Source organism: Dromaius novaehollandiae, chromosome 2 (assembly GCF_036370855.1).
Source record: "Dromaius novaehollandiae isolate bDroNov1 chromosome 2, bDroNov1.hap1, whole genome shotgun sequence".
NCBI classification, from domain to species: Eukaryota; Metazoa; Chordata; class Aves; order Casuariiformes; family Dromaiidae; genus Dromaius; species Dromaius novaehollandiae.
The window spans coordinates 161,219,832-161,240,283 of NC_088099.1; the positions used below are offsets into that span (position 1 = coordinate 161,219,832).

At 40.4% G+C, this 20,452-nt stretch overlaps 1 protein-coding gene across 1 annotated transcript in view; it reads left to right on the plus strand.

The window, feature by feature from the left end:
- TG (thyroglobulin) overlaps window positions 1–20,452 on the plus strand; it is a 162,912-nt gene that overhangs the window by 78,315 nt on the left and 64,145 nt on the right. The window contains exons 36-41 of the mRNA XM_064507891.1: window positions 1,044–1,178; window positions 2,322–2,486; window positions 4,293–4,515; window positions 8,072–8,165; window positions 13,017–13,176; window positions 19,720–19,919. Coding sequence (XP_064363961.1) covers window positions 1,044–1,178; window positions 2,322–2,486; window positions 4,293–4,515; window positions 8,072–8,165; window positions 13,017–13,176; window positions 19,720–19,919 — 977 coding nt within the window. The remainder of the gene's footprint in view (window positions 1–1,043; window positions 1,179–2,321; window positions 2,487–4,292; window positions 4,516–8,071; window positions 8,166–13,016; window positions 13,177–19,719; window positions 19,920–20,452) is intronic.

Genomic DNA, 20,452 nt, shown 5'->3' on the forward strand with positions numbered 1-20,452 from the left:
ACACACACACACACACATGTGGTGTGTGTATATGTATACACACACATGTGTATGTATATTTACCTATTTGTATAAGCCTGGGAGATAAACCTTAATTATGTAATTGCTTCTTGACCTTAGAACAATTCATAGAATCTCATGAAGTTCTGTCTAGGAGGTCAAACTGAAATGGTCAGAATAATCCTTTAAAAAAAGATGTATCTGTGAAAACTGCCTGTGCTTCCGAGGGAGTTCGGTGAAGTTCTTTTAAGTGAAGCAAAGATGCAATATAACATGTGCAAAAGCTGTTTCATTTTGACTTAGGCTGTAAGACTGGGACTTGCTGTCTGAGTGTAGATGTAGGCAACGTAGACGTCTCCATCTGGTCTTCTCGCATCAGGTTTGCTGTACAGTCAACACGGAGATCTAGGCAGTGTAACCAATAGAGCCCAGGATGTCCTAAAGCAGACATCTAAAACAGGATGGAGAAATTGTGTCCAGAAAGTGCTTCTGCAGTCATAAAAGGAGTCTAGGCTGACTAACTGAGATGTAGACATCTACCTTACAGGTGACTAAAACTAGCTGAGATGAAACCTACCTTAAGACACCAGCCTCTGTCTCTCAAGGGTCAGGTTTATATGTAGATTTGGATGTCTGCAGGATACCCACTTGCTTTCGAAAGAGTTAACTGGTCTGCCTGCTTAGGCACTGTTGTGCAAGCATGGGGGCCCATGTCTTCTAACGTAATTAGGCCTTAAGTTCTGATCAAATACCTTTAATTTAAATCAGTGGGATTTACGTGCCTAAAACCTTGCTGGAGCTGTTCCTGATCTACCTCTTTAGTAACTGACTACCTTTGTAAACCTGCTCCTATATGACATTTTTGAAAATGGCATTGGACACCCCAGTCAGAAGCCTTTGAATATTAAATTTTTTTATTCTCAGTTGATGCAAAGGAAGGTGAAAGTCTTTTATTAAGGAGCTCCACAATGCTTTTCCTTCTGTATTAATTTTCTCTGAAGTTTTTAATGATTTAAGTAATCTCTGTATGCTTCATTTTACAGAGTATCTGGATATATGGCAACCCTTAGATGTGTCCTCTGTACTCATGGATTCATCCATCTCAAACTTTGAAGCTGTGCAAGTTAGTAGGGATATATCCAATGACTTCTCCACTGCTAGAGACTTTTGTCTATCTGGTAAGAAATGTTTTTCCTACAGCTTTGTAGAACATACTGACACATGAGAATGAAACACCAAGAACAGTTCCTTCCCACCCTCCCCCCACCTTCTAACATATATACAATTACCTTTAAAAATGACTTCATCTCAGTGTTTCTGACTTTGAGAGAAGAGATCTGAATTGGTTTATCTAATGAAGGATCCAACAAAAATGTGAAGTGCTGTGCAGTGGTTGGGTAGTTTTGACACCTCTTGGGCTCAGAACTTCTTGCTTCTCCAGGTATTGGGCAATTTGGCAAATATTGTAACAAATCCTTAAAGGGATGATGGGATTATTTTATAAAGAACAATTAAGAGTTACTTATGTATAGCTGGACCCACAAGAGTGAGGCAGATGAGAGACCACCTACTAGCAATTAAAGGAGTATATAGCTGTGGCGCATGAAGGCAGGTTCACTGAGAGCTGGGGTGTAGCAGGGGTTGGGTTTATAGTACCAACAAAGGCAATCTCTGTAAGCAAGAACCTGACTAAACTGCATCAAAATGGTCCTTCATTAACTTCATATGACTGTCAAATCCTCACATTCCTAAAGGAGTAGAAATCAGAAAAAGTCAAGTCATTGTTCCCACCTTCTGCAGAAGATGATCCTTGGAATGGTCCTACTTTCTGCAGAAGATGGTCCTCACTGTATGAGGATGAGCACCGTGTGCAGTTGATGCACACATACACACACACACACACCCCTACCTTTTCCTAAAATTGTTTGAAGGACCTTTTTAAAAGGAGAAATTTTGGGTGCCTATCTCTAAGTGCAAAGTGGGATAAGTGAGATGTTCACTTTTGTCCCTGTGGGTTGTTTGAATTCAGTTGAGGTCCTCAGTACTCTATTGGAAGATGTTTTTCTTCTTCTAAAACCTATGATACCTGTTCTCTAGCTATCTCTTTCAGTTTTAAAGGTAATATGCCCTTTTGTCCTTTGACTCTTTTGGAGAAACTTCTGGGAATTTTGGGGACATTTATGTCTGAATATTCGGCTTTATAGATAAGCATATCCTTGATGCTTGACCTGCAAAACCATTCTTTTAAGTATCTCATAACAACATCATACAAAATATCTTGAAAACAAATTTTATCTGCTTTTCTTTGTTTTGCTTCACAGCTTGCTCAAAGAATGAGTTGTGTGCAGTGGTTTCCTTGGAAATCCAGCCATCAGCAATAAGATGCCTTTTTTACCCCGATACCCAGATATGCACACATAGCCTGCAAGGGCACAGCTGTCGGATTTTACTCAAAGAACCAGCTACATACGTATATAGGAAACAAGGTAAGAGCAGGTTAAAGGGGTGGTGGAAGAAGAAATTCAAATGTGGTGGCCTGTGCACCGTTCTCATGAATGGGAGAGTGAGGAAATACTCAGCAGACATAAACCAACGTGGATGCCTCCTAGACAGTTATCCATTGCAGTCTCAGTGGAGTTAAAGCCGAGCAGAATGTGAAAATGTCCCCAAATACTTTTCATCAAAAAACACAAAGTTGTCATATTATAATCTTGCGTTGAAGCAGTATCATACAGGAAGGTTGGTCTGCAAAAGACACTTTGCAAAGTGCAGAATGGTTAAAAAAACAAAAAACAAAAACACATTAATGAAAGTTCAGCTCCTTCCTCTCCATCTGCAGTGGTTCTGTTCCTGTATGTCCTTCCCTTTCAAGTCTGTGACTAACACAAGGCCTGTTGGAAAGTTCCAAGGACCATCTGTGAAGCCTCTGAAATCAATTAATATTTTTGAAAAGCTCAAAATGACTTAAGGGAGAAAGAGAAGTTTTGTAGATAACTAAAAATTCTGTTGTTTAACTATGCACTTATTTGGAAACCTAAGTATGTTTTTTTTCTTGTCTTTAAAAAATGCTGCTTTCTTTTGGCTTAACACTGATGACTTGTTTTCCAGTTTATTAAAGTAATTAGAAACTAGATAACAATAATGGAGGGAAAAGAAGAATATTCCCTTTCCTATTCACCGAGGATTCTGTGAAAAACTTCTAGGTCTGAACTTTCTGAAAGAAAAAGGGGTTTACTATTATCAAGTAAAGCAAAATCACAGACTGTGAGCTTAAAGGAAGACTGGGTGTTTAGATAGTCAAGAATGGCTTTCTTTTTGGTCACATAACTTAGAATTTCATTCCTGCCTATCAAATAAATTCTTTTTTAATAGTAGTACCAGATATCACTTAGCTCTGTTTTAAAGTAAGGCATTATTAACAAAAAAAAATCACTTCTTTAGTTTGGCCAATGGTTCAGATAATCATTGTATGTAAGATTTTGGATCAAGCTAAAACCATAATATTTTGCAATTTTCTGGCAGCAAAAAGTTAAATTTCAGATAGCAATTATGTTTGATCCAAAATTTAGATACTGGGTATAATTTTTGTGGAAGTAAATGACAGTGTACACAAGCACGATGTAAGGCAAGAGATGGTGATGGAGGGCCTCTGGTACCCTATAGTGTTGCAGTCCCTTCTCTGGCATGTAGAAGGTGCACATGTGCCCGACTTAAAAGATGCATTTGGACACATGACTCCCACTTGAAGAACAGTAACCCGGCATGGGACTGTAGGGAGTTTGGATATAGGTGGTATTCACTGTGTCCTGTTGAAGCTGTTCAGAATCATATAATGAAATAGTCATTATGGAACAGGAACTGAAGTGCAAGTTTTTCCTGGTGAAAGTCCAAACCAATGAGCTCTGACCAATAAGCGCTCTCTCTGACCTGCTATAAATATTTATAAGGTTTTGCATTTTGCCTTCTGTAGTCAAGGGGAAGCTCTGAAGATAGCTCTGCCATGTTATAGATGCGTTCTTGTTCTTGTGTGATGTCTTACTGAAAGAAATGTTAGGGTAAAGGTTTGGAAAGTATTAGTTATATATGTTTCCACTAGCTAATATCTAGCACTGCATGAAATATTTTATAGGGAGAGGATAACACAGACTTACCTATATCCCATTTACTGAAGTGAATTAGATACCATGTTTAAAATTAAAAATAGGATTAATTTTCATTTCTGAAAGCATTTTTGAAATTATACTAACTTGAAACAAATTATTTTTCCTTCTCCTCCCTGCCCTTTATAATAGATTTATTCCTGCCCACTTCTGAATCTGATTTAACCTCATCCGTGTACATTCCATCCCATGGAGATTTGATAGGCAAATCCCAGGCAATCCGCATTGGCTCAGAGTGGAGAAATATCCGTCAATTCCTTGGGATTCCATATGCGGCTCCTCCACTCGCTGAGAGACGGTTTAGTCCTCCAGAGCCATTTTCTTGGGTGGAAACCTGGAATGCTACGGCAGCTCGGTAAGGAAGTCCTTTGATCATCTGAAAGAACTGATTGTTTCTTACAGGTGTGTGAATGTAGCCAGAGTGACGACCAAGATATTCATGTCCTTACTTGCAAAAGAACCTATAGTGTACAGATAAATGCAGGTTTGAGACTTTGTTTGGCAAAAAGAATCACTTTTCTGTCTAAGAACTAACGCCTGCAAGTACTTCATGAAAAAAGGCAGCTTTCAGTCCTTGAAACTATGCGTGCTTCCCACATAACATCCACTGTCAATCCATTTTAATTCTAACTATTTGTACAGATACTTATAATATTTATACAAATACATATTTTCCTCTGCTGAGGCATAAATTGATGGAATATTGAATCAAACAGGCATGCTTTAATTCTGATTTAACCAGGAACTTTTATGGTCTAGGAGGTCAGGCTGAAGGACCCAAATAGACTTTTCTGTCCAGAAACTCTTAAAATACAAGTATTTGTTAAATGACTTGGAGAAAAATACAGAAGTTCCAAACATTCTTGTTAATGCATTAAGAACCGTATTACCAGATGGGCTAAATTCCTCCTAAATTCCTCCTAAATTCCTATGTCTAATGTTTCCTTTTGGCTGGCTTTGGCTCTTTAGGGGTGTGTAGACAACATTGTGTTCAGTGAGCTTAGGTTGGATGCACTCTGTGACCATTGCCTTTGTGCATGTTTGCAGTGTTTCATTTAGGCTTGTGATACAAGTCTAATTTCCAGTTGAAATGGAGAATCAAAACGGAAAGTTATGTATATTTCTTAAAGAAAAGAAGATTCTGATGAGACTACTTAGAATATCTGTGCTGTGGAACATGTCAGGACTGTGGGTATTTTGTTTTCTTTTTTTCTTTTTTTTTTTTTTTCCAATCAGTAAGCAGAAATACAGCAACAACACAAATCAAGATGTGAAAGCAGAGTACTTTTTCTAGGGTCTTTCTCATGGTGCACCCTTACTCCATGTCACAGAAAAAAAAATACACACAAAACCAGTCTGAGTGAGCAATGCTGCACACATATACAGGAAGTCGATATGAGATAACTTGATCACATTCCTCTAAGTTAAAAAAAAACAGATCATTTCCTAGCAGTTATGAAGAATGGCAAGGGGAAAAAAAAAGTGATAGAAACAAGAAACAGGAGATTGAAGATGAACAGTGAAAATGAGAGAACCAGGTAGAAGGACTTGCTGAAACTCCTTCAGGTGGATCTCTAGAAACTAGGGCTGAGAGCTGAGATTTAGTGACTCAAGTACTTCCAAGGCAGTTAATACTGATCTGAGATCTACTGAGATGGTGTGCTCTCCTCCCAGCCACAGCCGGCCATGCAGTCCTCATGGACACAGTGCTGTCTGCACACCTGTGAAGAGCCAGAGAGATAGCTAGCTGATCTGACCAAAAGGTCACCTGCCTGAGGATGTGCTAAATTTTTGCAGGAGAGGTGGGAGGCTGGCACCCTGCAGCCCTGACTTTGATCACCACCAGCTTCTGTGGAAACACACCCTGAGGGTGAAACTCCATTAGTTGGGATTTATCACCACAAATTTCTAGCAAAGCCTGTGAAGAACTTTAAGTTCTGAGTTAAATTGAGACATGTTACTGAGTTGAAAGAGACATGCTGTTGTCTTGGGGACTTAAAAGAGCATTTGCCCTTTGGTGGCCTCATGCTCCAGGTTGCACCTGAGTCATGAGCGTGTTAACTGCATAACCGCATTAGCCACACAGGCTGGTGTATTTTGGAGGCATCTGGTGAGACGTGGCTGCTTGTTTCCTCAGGTGCACGGTGGTGTAAGGTTAACCCACTAATACCATCAGTTCTTTGTGTATGCAGCCACAGCATGGAGGTTGCTAGACCTTTGGTAAGACCTAACTGCCTCCAAGGTCTCTCTTTGAAAACCCTGCCTGGTATTGCAATGAGGAGCCTGGCTGAGATTGTCAAAGCAGTTTAGGGATCTTAGTTACTCTGTTCATATCTGTGAATTTTCAGTGATCCCTTATGCTGATGAAAAGCTTGGCCTTTGTCTTTTGTTATGTATTTAAGGTAAAAAAAAGCACTCTTCAAGCTTATCATCAAAGAGGTGCACTTGAAAAATCAGAGGGGCCTCAGTCTCCATGTGTATAATGGGTGTTGATGACTACGTCTTTGAGGACTGTATATCTGTGTTGCACAACATTTGTGTATACAAGAAGTTCATATTGCCACAGCGCCATTACTGATAGTAGAAATACATATTTATCATCCTGGACCTGCACCAGGATGTGGATAAAAGACTTCCAAAAATATCTCTTGCTCTTGCAGGAGCTGTGTGCTTGCCTCAGCAGATGGCAGCCTTTCCCTAGAGTCAGTCATGGTGTTAGGAGACCTTGGGAGCTGGAGGTGCTGGGATTCTTGAAGAGCTGCTCTAAAAAAAAACAGAGAAAAAGTAAAAACAAAAAAACACTCGCGATCATTACAGGTGCCCTGTGGAGTGATGTATGATTAACATCATTATGCCTGTTGTTCTGGCCACGTTCCTATCTGGGAATTTGTGCTTAGGCTAAAATGATTTCAGTTGGGGATGATGGGCTTCTCCACTGCAGTGTGAAAGCTCTTGGGTGATATTACCATCTGGTGAGACTCCCTTATGGAAATCTTCTGTAGAATTGAACTAAAGCTTGTCCTTTTCCTCCTTTCCCAAGAAATTTTCTGAAACTTTCTTTACATTTTCAAGGTTAAATCTTATGAGGCAATTAAAAGCAATAATTTATAAACAATTCTGTAAGTTATTACTGTGCTTTTCATAGAATCTTGTAAATTCCTTCTGAAAAATTTGTGATACTTTCCATAATTCACTGTGCAATATAAATATGGCTGTGAAATAGATGGAACTTACTTCAGAATAGCTTATATTTGAACAGCAAAAGTCATCCGCTTGGTTCTTGCTCTGGAGAGAGCTTGAGCATATGAATCTCATACAGATGATGGCCTGAAAAAGATCTGTGTGTGGCTGGCTGAATTCCTGTTGAAAGGTTGCTTTAACATTGCTGGGCAATGTTAGTGGTGTGCTATGACACTTAGAGCAAAGATTTTTTTAAAATGCATTAAAATTTAAATCTTGCTGTATTTTTAGATATATAACTCACAGTTCATTAGAAATTAAAATAAATGGCACTTCAGTGAAAGAGCAGATTGCATAGGTGTGCAGGTGCTAGCAGGGGGAGGCTGGTGCTGGAGTCCCCCAGTGCTGCTGCTCTTACCTCAGCAGAGCTGCTCCTTCTGTGGCTAATTTTTTGCTGCTTGTGTAAGGTGATAGTTATCTGAAGGCTTATTTTCGAGTTCTAATCTTTTTTTTAAAGAGGTGCCAGTTATCTGGAAGACTGATTCATGTTTTGTGCATTTGTGTGTCTATATACAAGCACACATATTTCTTACCTACCACACTAAAATATAGTTGAACATAATTCTAAATGTGATTGAGGTGCACAGATTTAACGATTCTGCATCAAATAGCAGCAGTGGGAAAGGAATACAAGGTCTTTTTATTGTAATCATCTCAATCTGTGTCTCTAGGGCAACTTGTTGGCAGCCAGGAGATGGAGAGGCCCTATCGTATTCTGTCAGTGAAGACTGCTTGTATCTGAATGTGTTTGTTCCTGTCACCACTGTAAGTAGGAGATAAGTAGGACTTTTTGTGGCTAAACGTTGCCTCATTTCAAAGTCTTTTTAATGGGCGTGATTGATTGTTTTTCATGCGGTGGTCACCAAGCCCAGCAAGGTTAAATCAGGCACTCTCTTGTTTTTACTAGTACAAGATTATTCCTTATAGGTTCTCACTGAGCCCTGTTTGGATAACTTAGGGGGTAGAAAATTAAAAGGACAGAAAGAAGAGATACAGAGAAGGAAATGAAAATAAGAAGGAAGGTGGTGGCAAAGGAGGAGAAATTAAAGACAGAAGTGAAATGAGACTGTTTTTCCAGCAGACAGTAATGAATGCAGCACAGCTCATTGCATTCACAGCTACCGGCAGTCGAGGTGCAGCAGACAGCATTTTTTCCCTCATCTTTACTATCCTCCTGCTAATATCTGTGGGGGTTCTGTTGAGGAATGGGGGTAGTAAACATTGCTAAATCTGTGCCCAACCCACAGATCATAAAAATAGACCTTTCAGAAATGACTAGGCCAACGGTGCAATCTGAGAAGTTGCCATTTGGCTAGGTGACTCCACTTGGGCAGTGGCAGCTGGACTAGATGACCTCTGAAAGTCCCTTCCAACCTCAACCATTCTGAAATTTTAAATCTTGAATTTCTCATTAGAAACAGATATAAAATAAAGCTTCAAGTTAGGGCCAAATTGAGGTAATTGGCCAAACCTCTTGGGGGGGCTGGGAGGAGACATGGAATAACATATGAATCCCATTGAGGAAAGCACCCAGAATACAGGACTAGAGTTTTTCTTTATGTATTACTGAGAATTTTTAGAAGATGACAATGGCTATAGAAGAAACTTGTCTGTCACCCTGTATGTCTGAAAAGAGCTGGTCTACCTATTGAGTGGACAATAGTGTGCAGAGTTCCATTCAGGCCCTTTAAAATCACTAGAAAGGCCAACAGCCTATTTTCTCCCTGCAGTACCAGACTGTCCTTTTAAGTTTAGTACAGTCATTGCTTATTGAAAGCTTCAGGTCACTGTCCCAGGCAGCTTGCCATCTCCATTTAAGTGCTGCTTTCAAAACAGCAGATGCTTATTTGAAAGCATTGTATTTTCCCCTGTCTGATAGACCAAATAGACTTTTCTTTTTTCCTTTGCAATACTGTGGACTTAATCCTCTGTCTTTTGTTCAGGTGTAAAATAGAATTAGGTTTACTCAAGTCAGTGAATGTAACATCCATAAGCCTAGCATAAGAAAGAACCAAAACTCCTGTTTTTGCAGAAGTAGCTGGGAACAGAAGGCTTGGCTTTTTCCTGTTTCTTTTTGTGGTAAGCCCTATTTTTTACTCATGTACAAAGAGCTATAGTCATATTTTTTCAGCCCATGGAAAGTTAAATTAACAAGTAAATACCAAATATAAAATCTTCTGGAGAGCAGAGAAGGCAGAGGCTCAGTCAGTAGTGTTCTGATTCTGAATGAAAACACAACATGAGAACTGCTGCCTGCCACCAAAGGACTCTTTAATTGTCAAGCATCGAAGAGGCTGAATGATATCACCTCGTTTTGGTTCCATAGCTACGTATACTACATAACCCTCCAAATAAAACTGGCGCTTCTGAGATACTTTTTTCCACCTATAACCATCACCACCTGTCACACTAGCGAAGCAAACCTGGGTTTCAGCTTGATTTGCAAAAAGTTCAAATGCAAGATCAAGAGTTGAAATTCTCCACTAAATACGAGTGGAAAGTGTACCTTTCTTCCATCCCCTGCACATGTGTTATTCCCATCCTTATTGCATCATCTCTGTTGCACTTAATTCCTTGCAGAGCAATATCATAGTGTTAGAAGTGCTGGAAATTGCCTCAGTAAGAGTTAAAAATATCCCTGCCGAGTAACCCATTAAGTCTTTTAGAGAAAGATGGAGATGATGATTGTGAACATTGTAAAGTCTTATGGACTTCCAGCTGACTGACAGCTTCTCAGTGGATGCCTAACTTCCCTCCCCTTGAGGGTTAGCGTATGGGGCCTAAGCTCCTGCAGTTGTTAGACCACAGCAGAGCTGCTGGGCTCCCCAGAAGAAATCCTACTGCTAGCTGAGGAGCTGCCTGACCTTTTCCCAGCTGGAAGGGATTGCAGGTATTTTACACTTCTAACTATGACTGCATTTCATTTCTAAGCACAGAACAAGATGCTGCACTGATCAGTAGCCATGTGGCAGCTGTGGCTAGTTTTGGCATTTGGATATGGGGAACTTGCTGACCCAGTTCCTCCCAGCTGTCGTGTTTGCCACGCTGGAGTCTTGTACTGGTGATGCAGACATTTCTACATCTGAGGCTACAGCCAAGTTATAGTGGATGAAAAAACTACCACTGACTCCACCAGGCTTGAGTTAAGGTCTTGTTTATCTTCTGCCTTGACAGCTCTTCTGCCTCACAGATCTCAATGCACTGGTTGGTTGATTTTGATTGAGAACAAGGCATGGCAGAAATCTACTTTTCTTTGAAATGAAGCATCCAGCAGCTAGTGTATAGTCAAAAATTATTTGATACCAAGTATAAGTATAGGTGATATGAGATATTGTGTGTGGTGTATTTCAATTATACTATAGAAATAATTGTGTCATGCTGTCAAAATGGTTCATGAGAAATAGGAAGGTAATTATACTAAGCAGCTTTCATCTAAAATGCCCAGATCTACAAGATCTGAGTTTGAAATCCCTCGGGATTAAAACCCCAGTTATACATGGGAGGGGGATCTGTCATTTCTCAGTGCAGGCTAAATATGGCAATTGCACATCCAATCACTGTCTCAAGTGCAGTACTTGGCAATAGTAGGTGCAGTCTGGTGCTAAATCTTTCTTCTGAATTGCTGCCTATCTGTTGCAGCAGGCTTTGTTTTGCTCTGTTTAACTCTTTTCTCCTGTCTTCATCTTCCTTAAGATTTTCATCACTGCAATGTGGGGTAAAGTTGCTTAGTGTAATGTAATATGTGACTTAAAAGTGCAGCTGGAGGTCATGGTTACTTAGGCTGTGGAAATGCAGGAAATCCGCGTTTTGAACCTCAGAGTTAACCATGGTGAGCTGAGAGGACAGAGACAGAGCAGGTTGTGTTTAACACCAGTTTAGTGTCTGTGTCTGATTGTACTTTATAATGAATTTTCATGTTATAACAGATTCTTCCATCTTTTTCTTTCCCCCATCTGCTTCCCTCCGTCTGTGCTGCTTGTTGAGTAGCAATGGGAACCAAGGGCATGACCTTATGAATTAGGCAATTTCTCTTTAGAAATGGAAGTTCCAGGAAGAGTGGCATGTTTAAGTGCTTCTCGTTTCTGAGGGCTTTCTTGATAACCTCGTGGTGTTAATAAGAAGGCTCTGAAGTGCCTGTTGGGATAGATAAGTGAGGGCAGGTAGGATTTCAGTGTACAAATCTTGACAAATTAAGGGCAGTTCAGGGTAGTTTGCCTCCTATCCTGTACTTTTGCATGAGGCTGCAACCACTGCTTCTCTGCTGTTGCTTCTATATAGTCAGTCACATTTTTGCTGGAAACATCCTCTCCCAGAGCAGATGAAATTGCTGTGTTTAGCTAAGCTCCCTCCAGAAAATAAGAGCAATAGAGCCCAATGCCCTCTAGCTGCAGCAAAGAACAAACCTCAGATGTACTTTGATGCTGCTGGAGGGGCCACCAGCCCTTCTTTGAAAAACACCACCGGCTGCCGCAACAGACATCAGGACGGGTGAGTGTGTGAATGACAAGCTACTGAGCAGAGACGAGGAGTCTCCTTCAGGGTAGTCCCAAAGGAAGTAATATGGGATCAAAGTGATGAATGAAAAATTGAGGTTACACTTTGAAAAACTCTTTCTAATGCTGCAACAGGCTTTTCTGCTCTTTGTGGCAGGAAGGAGGAAAAAAAAAAGCTTCATACATTTCACTGATGTTTCTTCATAGTGTCATCTTGATGGATTTGTAATCCACTGGTATTTGCTGAGGCCTCCTGGGCAGTTCTGCTTTTTGTGCTGGTCATGTAGCCCAGCCACAGCCCTACTGCAGGTGCAGAGAGGGTCCACACACATGTGATGCTGCTTTTGAAAAAATCCTCCATTTCTGATGGAAAACTGATGGTTCTGCAAGGAGCGATAATATGGGCAGCATGAGGCAGACCTTCTTTGTGCATCATGGGAGGTGAATCCCACCCGTGCAGAGACAGAGTCCTCTCTATTGCTCAGCAGAGGAAAAGCTCTGTGGGTGGGGGGAGAAAGGGATGTGGAGGAGGCCCTGTTAAATTTAATTTTTGAAATAAGACAGAGTCTTAAAGTGCTGAGAGTAGACTGGAGAGTAGAAAACAGTACTGTGCAGATATCAAATTAGACCTGCTCAGGATGTGGCAACCCAACAGGCCTCTTCCTTCTCTAGTTTCTCAATTTCTTGAGCTTGCCTTAGTGTTTCTTCAAAGTGGACACCTTACAGTAAAGACAAGCCTACCACATGTTCTGGGGCCAAATCAGTCTGCTTCGTGTTAACTGGTGGAGTTGTTGACTGGTAAAACACAGTGGTGCCATTAAGTCTTCTCCATATTGGACATAGTGTGCAGGATGCTATTAAATATATAATATATTATATATTATATATTTATATTATATATATTTATTATATATTATAGTATATATAAATAGATAGTATATAGTTTGTTATGGACAACTTAGTCCCAGAGTTTCTAACAAATAGCCAGATCTGCTGTCATGGTCACCATGAAAGAGCTGTGAATGGCTTAGATAATTTTGACAGGGAAGATGCTTGTGTTCTCATCAGTGGCCTACAGAAGGAGGTGCCTATAAAAATATTAACCTGTTTTTTATCACTGCAGATCAAAAACATGTCAGTGCTCCTGTTCTTCCACAATGGAGGGAGTGACAATGCTGAGACAGGAAAGGGAACCATAGATGGATCATACCTAGCTGCAATCAGTAACATCATTGTTGTGATAGCAAACTACCGGGTTGGTGTTTTTGGCTTCCTTAGTACTGGTAAGTTACGGATTTCCAGAACACATGCAACTATGGGCCAAGTTGCATTTTGTAGTGTTTCTGTTTCCCAAATATATTAGTTTTCACTCTTTAGAAACTTGTACCTTTCACTGATCGGTTTGGGAAAGAAAAAAAGGGGTGGGGGTAGGGAAACTATGGCCAGGGTATAGTACGAACTTGACTTGAAGGATAACTACAGGCTAATGTTGGTAAGCCCATTAAGGTATGGGAAGTATAGCACAAAGATACCTGGCTGGTTCCTCAGTAATTCATCCTGACATATCCCTTGAAGAATGTGGCATGTTTAATTTGTATTTTTTTTTTTTTTTTAGCCCCTTTTACTGTCCTGGTGATGTGATAGCACAATCAGATCATTTGTTCCATATGTGCATCCCTTCCCCGTATTCTGGTATAAAGGTTACTTTTGCTCTCCTACTGCGTGCTAATACCAGTTCCTATTAAAATGATAGAGATTCCTATAGCAAAGAGGATTTTATGTTGCAGAAAAGGGGCACGTATACCTGCAAATGGACATTTACATCTCCCTACTGTCTCCTTTTGGTGGCAGTATCTGATCTTTGTTGGTTTTTTTGGTTTTTTGTTTTTTCATTTTGGCTTTTATGAGATTTGCCTATTTAAGCATGTAAGGAACGTTTTTCTTCCCACCGTCTTTCATTTCTGAATGGGAAAGAGGAACCTAAGGTAGAGAACCATGGGGAGAAAATGCAACTGGAAGTTCTGTTCTGACTCCCTCTGGTGTCGTCCTTGGTCTCTCTGCTGGATCCTCTAGTGCCATTTCTTTGTGACTTGTAGAGTTCCCTTACAGAACCTTCCTCGCCACTATCAACTCTGTTCACCTGAAGGAGTTCTGGGCAGGAGGTTATGTTTTTCATGTTTGCAAGTACCAGACCAACATATCTTGTCATGTGATTCTTACGTGTATTCATTATTAGTGACACCGGCCGAGCTTTGCCTAGTCTGACATCACAGCTGCAGCTGTTTGCCATCATTTCCCTTCTCTGTTGTCCAGATTTGTTTGAAGCTCATTCCCAGCAAAGTCTGTTTCTCACTGAGTAATTAGAGAACCAGCAGTGCAAACTCCTTATTCATTTAGGTATGAAGTTGACAGTAGACGTATCTGGGGAAAGAATCACTGTTTTCATCTTTCTGCAAAGCGGATGCTTATGAAAGTGATACTGTGGCTTCATTTTGGCTAGAGCCAAACGCGATGTGGATACATGCATGCGTTGCAAGCTTCCATTACGCAGCACTGCCCACGCATTACCCACTAACCTCCTTCAGCCCTATGAATCTCACCTGGGTTTCTTCCTAAATGGAAACTGCTGGCTGGGCTGAATCTTATATAGCATTATTTATCGTATGGTTTGACATAATTTACGGATCAGGATGAACTTTCCAACCTCATTTTTGTGGGAACTCATGTCCTGAAAGTCAGTGCATGAGTCAATGCAATTCACTGTAAGTAGCTGCAAACCTCCAGGTAGAGATGGTTAGTTACAGCAGCTTTGAGCAGTGTGTTGGGAAGGGAGAATTCAGGGACCTTCTCCTCTTTCTTTGCACTGCTGAGCTGAAGCCAGGGACAACTGCAGTCTTTTCTGGCCTCTTTTCCAGTATCATCTGTATGCGTGGGAAAGTCCCACTGCTCCAAAGGGACCTGGAGGAAGAAGGGAAATTCTTAGCAAGAGACATTGGAGCAGGATAAAATATCACATCAATGGAAAGCCCTAAAAAGTCTTTCAATGCCACACTCCTGTCTCAACCCAAAACCTTACTGATACTCTAGGGATGTTTTCCTTCTTGCTGAAAGTCTTAGTCCTTTGGAAATTGATGGGAATTTTGCCATCAATTTCAAAGGGAGCAGTATTTCATCCTTGGGATGGTGGGTGCATTAGGACCAGGAATGTTAAAGGCCCTGAAGTGGCAAAGAAAGGTTATGAGCCAATAAGCAATATCAATTTCATTGCCCAACAAAGCAAAGTGTTGAATCTTTTGACGCCGACTTGTCATAAATTGAAAAATTGTAAATGAAGGGGTTAAATAGAGAATTTTGTGGAGGAATGGTAGTGAAACCAATTTTTTTTTCCCTGCAGTTGTTTTGGTATCTCATGTTGACAGGCCTTTTGCAGGGAGTTAAAATTCCTTCTGCTGAAGGTACTGGTTGTCTAATTTAATTTGCTGTCATCCATTCAAGTTGCAAAATAGGGCACTTTCTGGCACCCACAAAAAGTTAAGGGGGGTTGCCAGTTATTTGGAGAGCAAGAGTGTAGAGAAGACAGTCACATTGTTAGGCCCAATTCCTCTAAGAGAATACATGAAGTCGTATGAAGCAGAATGATTTGCATCCTTAAATTCAGCACTTTTCTGCTTCTTCAGTTTAAGAATAAAAAAAATGTGTATGCTTGACATTGTTTTCTTCATTCCGAACAACAATTTCTTTTCATTTTCCTCTGGTCCCCAGGAATGTGATCTTTTTCTACAGAAAGTCTGCTTATGACATTTATATCCAGGGCTATTGCCCAAGTAGTACAAAAGATTTCTGGCAGACATGCATTTTTTGGTCTAACTACTGTGAATGTTAGTGCATGCATCTTTTCCCTAACTTGGTACATTGTCCTGGCTGTGTTTTTTGCCAGGACAAAAGGAACCGGATATATTTCCCTCCTCTGTCTTGTTGTCCAGTGTACTGGTAGCAAAGCACATCCTGTGGCTAAAGCATTTACATGGATTTCACTTGCTCCAGGGAGCTCTTATGAGGCTTGAAGCAAATTCTTAAAATGAGTTTTCCTTTTCAACAATGCAGGGTGGATTTATTGCTGGATTGAGAGCTCTGGGAACTGACCACAGTGTGCAGAACAAGCTCAATAAAAACTAAGGCAGGGAAAGTTTTTGCTTCATTGCTTCACTTGATCAGCTGCAACTACAGCTATCGGCAGCAGGTTGAAGTTTCCAGGCCTGTTTAATTCTTGTCTGTCCTGCTGGAAGGACAGTTGTAGTGGTGGTTATTGTGATGCCACACATCACATATTGATAGTGAGACTATCAATAACATGGTCTCCTCTATATTCTGTTCTGCTTCTTAAATCAGTCACTGTGATACCTCGGTAGTTTATTACTGTAGGTATATGGATGAATACGGGATGCATGTTTGCTATCGCTCTTTGTCTGGGACGGACCTAGTAGTCCACAAAGTGGCAGCTTTTTTATTCCACTATTTGCTGTCTTCCCCAGTTTCTGAGCTTACCCTTACTTTAAAAGCATACTATTTGGTCTTGGCAATGGAAGAAACAAATAGTTTCAGCTATGTTTCTATTCCTGGCTTTTCTGCTTTGTTTTGGAAGTGTTCTAGTTTTGAATGTAGAGTATTTTAAATCATTAAAAATGAACAGCTTATTGTGGATTAAAAAAAGTAGAGAGCAAATAATCACTTTATCTTCCTTTCTTGGGGGCTGTGTTGAAATTACTTGTTTTTGCTTTTGTTAATACAAATTCAAGCTTTCCTAGGGGGTTTTCATCATTAGATGCTCTTGGCATTAGTCTCCTATCATTTGAAATACCGGGTTACTGCTGGCTAATGTTGAAAAGAAAGCACTCTTTTCAGTGATGATAACTGAGCATGGGGAATACACAGTTAAATATTTTTCATTTTTCATGGGGAAAAAAGAGAGTATGGTGCCACATAATTCAAATCTTGTTATCAATTAGACCTAGTTCAATTTCAAAGGATATATGTGAGAGATTATACATTATAAGATAATATATGTAAATGTGTGTGAAGAAATCCAAGGTGATGTGACTTTTATATGTTTGGTCAGACAGCTTAAATGTAACAGAAATGTAGGAAGCAGAAAAATGCAAGTAGGTGTACTCCAGAGAAATATTTGAATGAATTTGGCAAGCACAATAATTTTTTTTTTTAATAAATAAAAAGAATTTCATTGCCACAACTTATCGATACATGAGCCTGGATTCATATGTCCTGCCAGGTGTCCAAATGAAGCTTCGAAGTTAGGAGTGTTTTCTATAGTCAGTGCAGACTGTTGGGACCCTCCAGAGGTGTGATTTAGTCCACCCTTGGGGACTGAATCCCTCATTTCTCGTCCCTCTCATTCCTTTGAGTATATAGGTCCCTTGCATTCAGGGTCCTAATTGTAGGTACCTTGACAGATGTCTTCAGGCAAATGAATCTGGCCTTTGTTGAAATGCTCTTTTCTTATTTTAAAAAGGTTGAATTGGAAAAGAATTACATTATAAACTATCACTGTTATCATCTGAACCAGTACACATCTTATTACTGCTAGAGGTCTCAGAGCTCTGCCTAAGTTAACCAAGTCAGAAAAATCCTATGTGTAAAAAGGAAACACAACACTTGTGACTTTGCTTCAGCAGAAAGAGGCAAACTGATGCTTTTAGGACCAGACAAAAATGTCTTTTCCTTTTTTTCCGACCTCTAAAATTGTTGTAGCTGGAAGAACAATTAATTTTATTTTTTATGAACTGTCATCTCTTGTATTTTTATTATCTTCATCTGGATTTGTAATGAAATACATTACCAGTATGTCACGGGGCTTAAAAGAAAAGTTCCTGCAGAGTGATAGTTGTTAAACTGCTGCATCTCACCATCTTTATATTATAGAATGACAGAATAGTTAGGCTTGGGAGAGACCTCTGGGGATCATCTGGTCCAACCCCCTCTACTCAAACAAGGTCAGCTGGAGCAGGTTGCCCAGGATCGTGTCTGTCAGGTTTTGAATATCTCCAAGAACAGACTTCACAGCCTCTCTGGACAACCTATTCCAGTGTTCAACCACACTCACAGTGACAAAGTGTTTTCTTGTGCTGAAGTGGAATTTCTTGTGTTTGCATTTGTGCCCGATGACTCTTATCCTGTCACTGGGCACCATTGAGATGAGTTGAGCCCCATGCTCTTTACACCCTCCCTTCAGATATTTATAAACACTGATAAAATCCTCCTTGAGCCTTCTTTTGTCCCAGGTGGACAGTCCCAGCTCTCTCAGCCTTTCCTCATGTGAGAGATGCTCCACTCCCTTAATCATCTTTGTGGCCCTTTGCTGGACTCGCTCCAGCAGGTCCATGCCTCTCTCCTACTGGGGAGCCCAGAACTGGACACAGCACTCCCGATGCAGCCTCACCAGTGCTGAGTAGAGGAGAAGAATCATCTCCCTCGACCTGGTGGCAATGCTCTTCCTAAAGCAGCTCAGGATACTGATACATATTGTCATGGAGAAGGTGAAATCTTGAATCTATTCAAGTGAAGTGTAAAATTCCTGTTTTCAGTGGATCTGGGATATTCCTGTCTTGATGTCGCCTGTGGACTGGTAATGGGTGGAGAAACAAAAGGGAGAAGACTCAATGCCTGCTCCCAACTCCTCTCTTGCTTGCTGTTAATGCAGCAGAGGCAAAGGACAGGAGATGCATTGTTGGGTAGTGGATGGGACAGGTTCACCACTGTGAACCTCACTGTGCCAGGGGCCAAAATCAAATAGTGTCAGTATAAGCTGTACCCTTGAGAGCAAGACATTCAGTGAATCTCAGTTAAGTACAGAGGGTCCAACATGAAACTGCTGTTTCGGGCTTTGTCCAAGTCCAAGCAGTATGAGTGGAAAAAGTATGCCTGATTTGGAGGGAAGTGCACAACAGAAGGACCTAGAAAAAAGGAATTTATCATAATTCCCACATTGCATCTTTTTGTTTCAAAACTGGGATAGATTTTGAATGAATACTGTGAACCTTTCAGTCTTTGCCAATAAATCGTAGGTTCAGACCTCAGGAATGTGAGTCTGTTTAACTTCATTTTTAGCCAAACTCTTACTAGGATATTGGCTGGTAGAAGATGTATTACCTCCTGGAAAAAATGAGAGAAAGGGATGATCAGATGTTTTTGAAAGTTTTGGAAATTGAGCAGATTAATGTTTAATTGTTTTTAGCTGCATTCTAGCTCCATGTATGGGTGCAGATTATTTTTTGCAGGTATTGATATAGACCATGGAGTCCTTTACTTTGGCTTGCATACGGTATATAATTAACAATAACTAAATCTCGTGGTTGTCTGGGTAGTGAAGTCTGGCACAATATCCACTTATTTCAGGGACTTGGTGAATAAGTGTTCATGGTCACCGCCCCATTCCTGATCACTTTGCTTGGCACACAAATTCAGATTCCGTGTTTGCTATTCTGACATCTGTTGTCCCTTGCTTTCACCAGAAAAAAATGGTAGTGGGTGTTAATGGCACATGAACTGTATCCTAACCAAAGAAGGCACAGAGCATTGAATACTAGCTCTTTTAAATGCTTGGAATTGTAAAAACTGAAATAGGCTCTATCTGTAAAGGGATGATCCTGGAAGAGGCTACTTCAGACTTTTAAACTCTGGTGCCAGTTTTATCAAGGTTCAGCTGCAAGAGCTGCTAAAACCGTAGCAATTAAACAAAAACTTAAGATGTTTACAGGTTTGTTTCATTTAAGATTCATTTGTATTTACTTATTTTTAATCTCCCACAACAGGCTCTCCTGAGGTGAGGGGAAATGCAGGCCTTTTGGATCAATTGGCAGCTCTGAAGTGGGTGCAGCAGAACATCGCTAGTTTTGGAGGAGATCCTAGCCAGGTTTCTTTAGGAGCTGACCGCAATGGGGCAGACATTGCAAGCATTCACCTGCTCACTGAGACGGCAGATAAGGATCTCTTCAAGAGGATCTTATTGATGGTAGGTCCTGTTCCTTTTGTTTTGTTTGTCAATAGAAGATATTAATGAAAGGATGTTGTTACAGAATTAAGGGAAGTTGTAGAGTATGGGTGCTGGTTTTACTTCCTCCATCTCTTCATAGCACTAATGTGATTGTTATAGCTAAAGCTATTTTCATCTCACCTGAGATTATTTCCTTCAGGAGTTAGGTGCTTCACAGGGTTGTACAACAGATCCACCTCAGTCATTGATTTAGTCATATTAGGAATCTGTTTTTCGTCACTGTGGTTTTTCGTGTGTTATATAAATAACCTTGTTTCATAACTTATAGGTACAGCAGGTTAGTTTCCATTCCAGAAATACAATTGTTGATCAGCAGTTTTTAGACTAGCACTGATGAGCCAAACATCCGCCTGTTTAAAGTATCCACTCTTTTTATCTGATCTCATGACAACTTTCATTTAGAAGAAAAAGCAAGTTTCAAAGAGTCAAAAGTTCATTTACCAAGGGCTGCTTTGCTGTCAGCTTGGACCCTTTCACAGTTGCCCCAAGTT